Genomic DNA, 8,894 nt, shown 5'->3' with positions numbered 1-8,894 from the left:
AAAAGTGAAAAATGGAACTTAAAATTCAAACTTGGGAAAGGTAGTCCACCATTTATCGTAGAGACTCGTATGTTTAAACATTAATGAAGACCATGCAGTAGTTACCAGAAAAGGAAATTTGAGATTTACGAGCACTTTTTTTACTTTTTACTTAGAGAAGTCTCTTTGTTTTTCGATTTTTTAGCTCGTAGGTAACTTAGCTACCAGCATTACACAGATCCAAATAACTCTAGCCGCAAACCCAGTCGCTCCTCCGATGCAATCTCTTCGTCTTCCTCTCTTTCACTTCCTCCACCGCACCACCTCACCACTAAAGCCAACAAGACCCTTCTTCCAAATCCGCCTCCACACTCGTTTCCAAGCCTCATCGAATCATCATCCATCGCAAACGACACAACCCATCAAAAACGACACCGTCACTCACGAGTTCCGCTTCTTCCGGGTATACGAATCCGGCCGGGTCGAGAAATTCCACCAAACCCATAAAATCCCACCCTCCGACGACCCGATTTCCGGAGTCCGATCCAAAGACGTCGTCATCTCCTCCGAACCCGCCATCTCAGCCCGCATCTTCCTCCCCTTGATCCGCGACCCGACCCGGAAACTCCCCGTCCTCTTCCACGTCCACGGCGGCGGCTTCTCCTTCGAATCCGCATTCTCCCCTCACATACACAACTACGTCAGGACTCTATCCTCCGAGGCTGACGTCATCGCCGTCTCGGTCGAGTACAGGCTGGCACCGGAGCACCCGATCCCGGCCTGCTACGACGATTCATGGGCCGCTCTGAGATGGGTCGCGGATCATCGTAACGGAAACGGACCCGAGCCCTGGTTGAACAATTACGCCGACTTTGACAGGGTCTTTGTGGCCGGGGACAGCGCCGGAGGAAACATTTCGCATTATCTGGCGGCTCGGGTCGGGTCGTTGGGTTTACCCGGAGTGAAATTAGTCGGGGCGGTTCTGGTGCATCCGTATTTTGGTGGGACTGATGATGATGCCATGTGGCTGTACATGTGTGGCGATAACAATGGGTTGCAGGATAGGAGGTTGAGGCCTAGCGTAGAGGATCTGAGAAGGCTTGGGTGTGAGAGGGTGTTGGTGTTTGTTGCTGAGAAGGATCATTTGAATGGTGTGGGGAAGAAATATGTGGAGGAATTGAAGAAGAGTGGGTGGAAAGGGAGTGTGGAGATTGTAGAGAATGAAGGAGAGGATCATTGCTTCCATTTAGAGGATCTCAACTATGAGAAAGCTGTGGCTTTGATTAGGAGGTTTGCTTCATTCATTAAGCACCAGTAAACAATTTAGTTCGATGTGTGTTTTGTTCTTCCTCCAGTGGAGGAGCTTGAATGTACTAAGTATGGATTTACCACACTTGCAGTATTTTCAAACATAAGTGGTTAACACCCTTGAGGGGTCTGATCGAGCCGGGTTTAATTGTTTAAGTCATGTCAATTTGTTAATGTGTTGAATTCTATCAAATTAATAAATGAAAGGAAGCTAGAACAATTATATTTCTTTACAGAAACTTGTTAGTCAATTAATCTAATGTTATTTCTTATCAATGCGATCTTAAGTTTAAACCTCTTTCCTTCAAAATCATAAAATTTCACTTGTCGCATACTAAAAAATAAAATAAAATAAAACTTAACCCGTTCATTACACTGCTGACCCGACTACCATATAACTCGTTTGGTAAACAAGACATCCATGTTAAATTCGGATTGAACTTTTTAAAACATATAAATCAGTTGAGTACGTATAACTTTTAACCTGCACGATCTATTCTACATTAGCAAACAATCTTATAAATACATAACTGCACAACTATCATTACCTTAAAGTTTAAAGGTTGAGTAATATAACTCAGAATAAAAATTATATAAACAGTTCCAAGGTATTTCCACTCCTGGTCTTTTAGAAATACTGAAATAACCATAGATGATGCAACGACTTCTTGTATTCATATTAGAAGTATTTTTACTAGATACCAACAAACTAATAAGTCCACTCATTGAAAAAACCAAACTAATAAATCTATTCAGCACACTAATATAAAACAACTTCTAGCACTGCTAGGTGCTAACTAAACTGGCCCAGTTGTTAATGTTTGCAGGTAACCAGGCCCGGCCCTGGCCCAGGGCAGGCAGGGCAATAGCCCAGGGCCCAAGTTTTGAAGGGTGACGGCCTAGGGCCCAAATTGAAGCAGTAGATGAGTAAAAAAAAAAAAAAGTATTTCTGTTAGAAATATGAGAAAAGGAACAGCAAGAGTGCGATCTTTGGGCCCCAAAGTATGCATTGATGGGCAATTGTTTACAATATATAAAAGTTGACGAAATCATTTTAGATGAGATTTGATTGATATAAAGTGATGTAATGTTTATTTTTTGGGGTATTGGTTTTATGTCCCCCCATTGTATCATATTTTTTTTATCAATATAAAATATTTTTAATTTTTTTTTATATAAAGGGCCCAATTTTATTTTTCGCCCCAGGCCTTGAATTTCTCAGGGCCGGGCCTGCAGGTAACCTGCCCAGCTTACTGCATTTCTAGTTTAACATATCATATGAAGTTATGAACCCTTTTTCATAATCATAATAGAATGTTTAAACTATTCTTAAAGTAGCATTCTCTTCTAGTTTAGAAGTACTTACCAAACAAAAAGACAAAACGAGTTGGATTAGTTACAATAAAATGCTTACCAGAAAACTAAGCAAGTTGGATTAATTAGAAAAAAGAACCAAGTAGGTATATATAGAATTTGCATATGAATCTGAGAAAGGAAAGTCAGAAATGAGAAAACCATTATCTAGAAACAAATTGGTGTATTCTAAAGAATACAAGAAAAGGCGACCAATTTCTGTATAAAAGCAGAGGGTGGCCAATCTTTTTGCTACATTGTCCTTCACTAGCAATCACCTTCCACTTTCATTTCAAATGGGGTCAATTAGCAATGAAATTGATCATGAATTTCGCTTCTTCCGAGCATACAATGATGGCCGAATTGAAACATTTTACAAGACCCAAAAGATCCCACCTTCTACTGATTCCATTACCGGTGTCCAATCCAAAGACGTTGTAATTTCACCTGAAGTTTCGGCCCGGATCTTCGTACCCAAGATTCATAACCCAACCCAAAAACTCCCCGTCCTCTTCTACATCCATGGCGGCGGGTTTTGCCTCGAATCCGCCTTCTCTCCTATGTTCCACAAACACCTCACCTTATTGGCCCATGAATCCAATGCAATTGCGATTTCGGTCGAATACGGGCTGTTCCCAGAGCGGCCCATACCCGCTTGCAACGAGGACTCATGGGCCACACTCAAATGGGTTGTATCCCATTCCACTTGCAATGGCCCTGACCCATGGTTGAACCAGTATGCTGAGTTTGACTGGCCCATGGTTGTATCATTTGTGCAATTGTTATAGAGGGCTACACATTTTTAAGGTTTCTTAGAGCACAAGCTGTTAAAACAGTTTGTTTGGCATCGCTCTATTATTTAGTGTTAATACCAACTGCTTGATGCTTGTTGTGGGTTATTCAAGTCGGCTGCTATTGATATTAGATTTAATTCTAAAAGACTAAAAAAATTTCTCTCTGAGCCGACCATCGCTAGGCGTCTCTGTACCTGCCTCCATCTCCGATTGGGAAAAATTCCGGCCCTTCCTTTGGTGCCACAGCTATTGAGGACGGTCCAGGCCCTCCGTCCCGTTTTTTTCGTTTTTCTCCTTGAAGTCGAGATTGGGAGCTTTCTCTCATTCTCAATTTGTTTCGCTTCGTGATTTGAGGTTGAATTTTGTTCGGCGGCCTACTGATCTAATGATTGCTGGTGGTTGGAGGATTTTGGATCCGGGGCTTTTCACCGTTGTTAGATTCAATATGAAACATAAACTTATAACTCAAGTATACTATCTCAAATGTTAGATCAATGTTATGAAATAAAATCATAAAACTGACTTGGTGGATTGCTGCCGTTATCCATTTGGTGATCTGCTGCCGTTATCTATCTGATCTTCTCCTAGATACACACCGTATCTCTCTTTATTGCTTGATGGGACAAACTCAATGAGAGCGTTTTTATGTAGCAGGGATCAAATACAAATTCCACTTTATATATAAAGCTGTTGAACACAGCAGTTACATGGCAGTTCCTTCCATCAAGAAACTGTCAAAATAACTTCCTATCCTAATAGATTTGTCTGGATAACCACGCATTTGAATTTCAAATTCTTTAACAAATATTCTAATATATAAACTAAATTCGATTACTTAATAAGTTTATAAATATTGCTTAATGTATTTATATTTGAATTCAAAAAGGTTTATTTACATTAACTGATGCATACAAAATATAATAGCTAGTTCATATCTATTGGTGTGCAATAGGTATGATCTCACAATCTCCCACTGAACTAGATATTATATGATGTATATCATGTAAATAACCTATTTCTTAATTGTGCACTTGAATTCAAAAATACTATCTGTTTTACAAAACCCTGTCAATTAAGATTTACTAAGCTGAATCATAGAAGAGAATGACAAATTAGCAAGTTGCCAGTCTTTTATAATCACATCATAGTAATCAAAATTACATGGATTACCTCAAGTGTGATCATGCTTGTTATGTAGTAATCGACTTTCACAAGCATTGGTGATCCTGATGGAGTTATTCAAACTGCATATTTGCTGATGTGAAATCAACAACGTCTGAATGTATATACACGCTAAATTATGCAGTACTATATTTGAATAAAACAATTTCATTCAAAATTATATGAATGAACTTGATAATGACTGAGATGATTAATAACAATGCATTACTAAATAGTTGCAATACATACTAGTAACTTAGTGAAATACATAACTAACCATCAATACTGCCTAAAACTCCCATATTTTCCACATGTCTGATGAACACAGAAACCGGCAATGCTTTGGTCAATGGATCTGCAAGTTGGTCTTTTGTACCTATTTTGGTCACCTCTACTTCATTGTCTCTCACAGAGAAATACTTAACATCAATGTTTTTAGATCCAGAAGTCATTTTGTTGTTCTTTGAAAAGAACACAGCAGCTGCATTGTCACAGTAAATGGTCAATGGCCTTTCAATTGAATCCACCACTTTCATTCTTGAAATAAAATTTCTCAACCACAAAGCATGTGCAGTAGCTTCAAATATTGCAATGTATTCTGCTTGAAAGGTTGAAGTAGCAGTTAATGATTTCTTATTAGTCTTCCATGAAATGGCTCCGCCAGCAAACATGAAAATATATCCAAATGTTGATTTCAAGTCATCCAAGTCTTGTTTGTATGAAGCATCTGTATAACATTCCACTTTCAATTCTTGATCTTCAATCCTTTTGTATACCAGCATGTGATCTCTGGTAGATTTCAAATATCTCAAAACTTTCTTTCTAGCAACCCAATGTTCAGCATTTGATTGATATCTGGACAACATATTGACAACAAAACTTATATCTGGCCTAGTACAAACCTATGCATACATGAGACTTCCAACCAATCTAGCATAAGGTACATTCTCCATGGTTTTTCTCTCTAGAACCTGAGGACATTGCCCTTTGTGCAGCTTATCACCTTTAGAAACAGGAGCACTTCCTGATTTGCATTTTTCTAGACCAAATCTCAGCAGCAACTTATCTATGTAATTCTTTTGTGATAATCCCAGCATGCATTGATTTATGTTTCTGCTGATTTCTATTCCAAGTACATAGTGAGCTTCCCCCATATCCTTCATGTCAAAGTTCTTCATCAAAAATTCTTTTGTGTCTTTCAACCAACCAATATTGCTGCTGGCTAATAAGTTATCATCCACATATAAAATTAGAAATATAAAATGACTCCCACTAACCTTGCAGTACACACACTCATCTAATTTATTTTCTTCAAAGCCAAAATCTGAAATCACAGCAGGAAATTTTAAGTACCATTGTCTGGATGCCTGCTTGAGTCCATAGATGGACTTGTTGAGTTTGCAGATTTTCTTTTCATCCTCAATGAACCCTTCTGGTTGAAGCATGTAGATGTTTTCTTGCAAGTCTCCATTTAAAAATGCTGTAACATCCATCTGATGCAATTCTAGATTGTAATGTGCAACCAAAGCCATTATAACTCTGAAGGCATCTTTAGTTGAGACTGGTGAAAAAGTCTTGTTGTAATCTATACCATCCTTCTGATTCTATCGTTTTGCTACAAGCCTAGCTTTGTATCTTTCAATCTTGCCGTTTGCATCCCTTTTTGTTTTATAAACCCATTTGTAGCCAATTGGTTTCAAATCTGCAGTTCTATCTTCTAATGTCCAAACTCCATTCTGTGACGTGCTTTGAAGTTCATCTTCCATTGCTAACTTCCATTTGTGGCTGTTATTAGATTGCATAGCTTCTTTCAATGAAACAGGATCATTTTCTTCCCCCAAATCAAACTTAATTGCAGTCAAATATAGATGATAATCACTGGATATTGCAGATTTTGTTGATCTTTCTGATCTTCTCAAGATTTCATGTGCTTCTGCTGCTGGGATTTCTGCATTTTCACTGTTCTGAACGTCATCGTTTGTATCATTTTGATTTCCAAAATTGACTGCTTGAGATTGATTTTCAACATGTGCTGCTGGTATGAATGCTTCACCTTGTGCTGCTGGTATGAGTGCTTCACCTTGTGCTGCTGGTAAAAGTGCTTCACTAATCATCCGTGTTTCAGGTGGCACAAATTTTGGAAAAATGAACCAATTATCCATGTTGTTATACATTTGATCAACACTGGTCCCCTCACTTACATCTTCATTCTGATCAAACATTTCATCATAGAAGGTTGCTCTATGTGTCTCAAAAATTCTGTTGGTTCTTGAACGGCAGTAAAATTTGAATCCTTTTGACTTCTCTGAATAACCAATAAAATATGAAGTTATTGATTTTGAGTCAAGCTTGTCATTTTCTCCATTGTATACTCTTGCCTCTGCCTTGCAATCCCAAACATGTAGATGATTTAGGCTTGGTTTATAGCCACACCAATTTTCAAATGGGGTATTCTTAATTGCTTTGCTTGGTGTTCTATTGCAAATGTAATTTGCAGTTTTCAAAGCCTCTCCCCATAGAAATCTTGGTAAACCTGATCTGGAAAACATGCTTCTAACCATGTTCATCAAAGTTCTGTTTCTTCTTTCAGAAACACCATTTTGCTGAGGTGTGTATGGAGTAGTATATTGAGCAACAATGCCACATTGTTCCAAATATGTAGCAAACGGTCCTTTATGTTGCCCTTTCTCTGAATATTTTCCATAATACTCCCCTCCTCTGTCTGACCTGATTACTTTAATAAGCTTTTCAGTTTGTCTCTCTACCTCAGTTTTGAAAATTTTGAAAACATCTAAAACTTGTGACTTGTCAGAAATCAGATACACAAAACAATACCTTGAAAAATCGTCAATAAAAGTCACAAAGTAAGAATTTCCACAAATAGTGTTTACTGAGAATGGACCACAAATATCTATTTAGATTAGCTCAAGCAATGATTCACTTCTTTTGGAACTGAAATTTCTCAAATTTGTCATTTTTCCTTTCAAGCAATCCACACAAGTTTCAAAATCACTAAAATCCAATGCAGGAAGAATATTTTGTTTGACTAACTCATGCAATCTTTGTTTAGAAATATGTCCTAGCCTTTTGTGCCAAAGAAAAGAAGATACATGTTGCTGGTTTTTCCTTTTAACACCGGAAGATTTGGACACGTTGAAAATATCATGATTTTGTACTTGAGTAACAGCAGCAATATTAGAACAATTAACACAGCAGTAGCCATCGATTAATTTTGCATCACCAAAACAAGACATTTTTAAAGAAATACATAGCTTTATTATTACTAGAGAAACTAAAACCATCATTCATTACAAATTGAGAACCAAATATTAGATTTCTCTTTATTGAAGGAATACAATACACATTTTCTAGTACTAATATGAACTGATTTTTGAAAACTAATTTAACAATTCCTACAGCTTGAACTGCCACCCTTTGGCCACTTGCAGTGCATACCCTTGTTTCATTCTTGTTTGGGATTGTTATGCTTGATAATCCCTGTATTGAATTAACAATATGAATGGGTGAGCCAGTATCAACCCACCAAGAATTATCATCAACAAATGCATGTGACTCTAAGTTAAAAACTGATTTTAATAAAAATGTACCTTTCTTGTTGAAACAGTTTTTGAATCCCTCACAATCCTTCTTGAAATGACCTGTTTTCTTGCAAAAGAAACATTTCATTGGACCACTGGTTTTGAGAGACTTATTCTTATTCACGTCATTTTTCATAGCAGCAGATTTAGATGAACTGGCCTTAAAGTTCTTGTTGCCAAAAATTTTCTTAACTTTTGGCTTTGCAACATAATTGATGTTGACTGTTTTTCCCCTCTTGATCATTTCATCTTCCTCCTGCACACAAATGGAAATCAATTCATTTAGGCTCCATTTTTCTTTCTGTGTGTTGTAAAGGCTTTTCAAGTAACTGTATTGATCTGGGAAAGAGTTCAGCAACATGTGCACCAGAAAAGGATCATCAATGTTCATGTTCAGGCCCTTCAATTTTCCAGCAATATCTATCCCTTTCATTATATACTCCCTTATACTTCCATGTCCAGTGAACTTCATTCCGGTCAGTGCATTCATTAAGGTGCTAACTTCAGATTTGTCAAAAACTTTGTACTTCTCAGCAATGGAATTGAAATAAACTTTTGCAAATTCAGAATCTGGAATGCCTCCCTTCACAGCATCAGTCATGCTCTTTTTCATACAGATCAGTGCCATCCTGTTGTGCCTATGCCACTATGAATACCTGTCTTTGGCCTCCTTAGATGCATTAGCAGTCAGTTCTGCCGG

General features: G+C 37.8%; 2 protein-coding genes across 2 annotated transcripts; both read left to right on the top strand.

The window, feature by feature from the left end:
• Positions 1-110: 110 nt before the first annotated feature.
• On the top strand, positions 111-1,424 carry LOC133738182 (probable carboxylesterase 12). The gene has a single exon (XM_062165643.1). The coding sequence runs from the start codon at positions 257-259 to the stop codon at positions 1,295-1,297; it is 1,041 nt and encodes a 346-aa protein (XP_062021627.1). The 5' UTR covers positions 111-256; the 3' UTR covers positions 1,298-1,424.
• Positions 1,425-2,936: 1,512 nt separating this feature from the next.
• LOC133737209 (2-hydroxyisoflavanone dehydratase-like) lies at positions 2,937-3,428 on the top strand. Its single transcript, XM_062164817.1, has one exon. The coding sequence runs from the start codon at positions 2,937-2,939 to the stop codon at positions 3,426-3,428; it is 492 nt and encodes a 163-aa protein (XP_062020801.1).
• Positions 3,429-8,894: the final 5,466 nt, after the last annotated feature.

The sequence above is a fragment of the Rosa rugosa genome, chromosome 3, assembly GCF_958449725.1.
Source record: "Rosa rugosa chromosome 3, drRosRugo1.1, whole genome shotgun sequence".
Taxonomy (NCBI): Eukaryota; Viridiplantae; Streptophyta; class Magnoliopsida; order Rosales; family Rosaceae; genus Rosa; species Rosa rugosa.
This window is presented reverse-complemented; position numbering and strand designations above follow the sequence as displayed.

Bases quoted from the DNA above. Each gene is read 5' to 3' on its own strand.
- LOC133737209 (XM_062164817.1), top strand. From the start codon at position 2,937: ATGGGGTCAATTAGCAATGAAATTGATCATGAATTTCGCTTCTTCCGA.
- LOC133738182 (XM_062165643.1), top strand. From the start codon at position 257: ATGCAATCTCTTCGTCTTCCTCTCTTTCACTTCCTCCACCGCACCACC.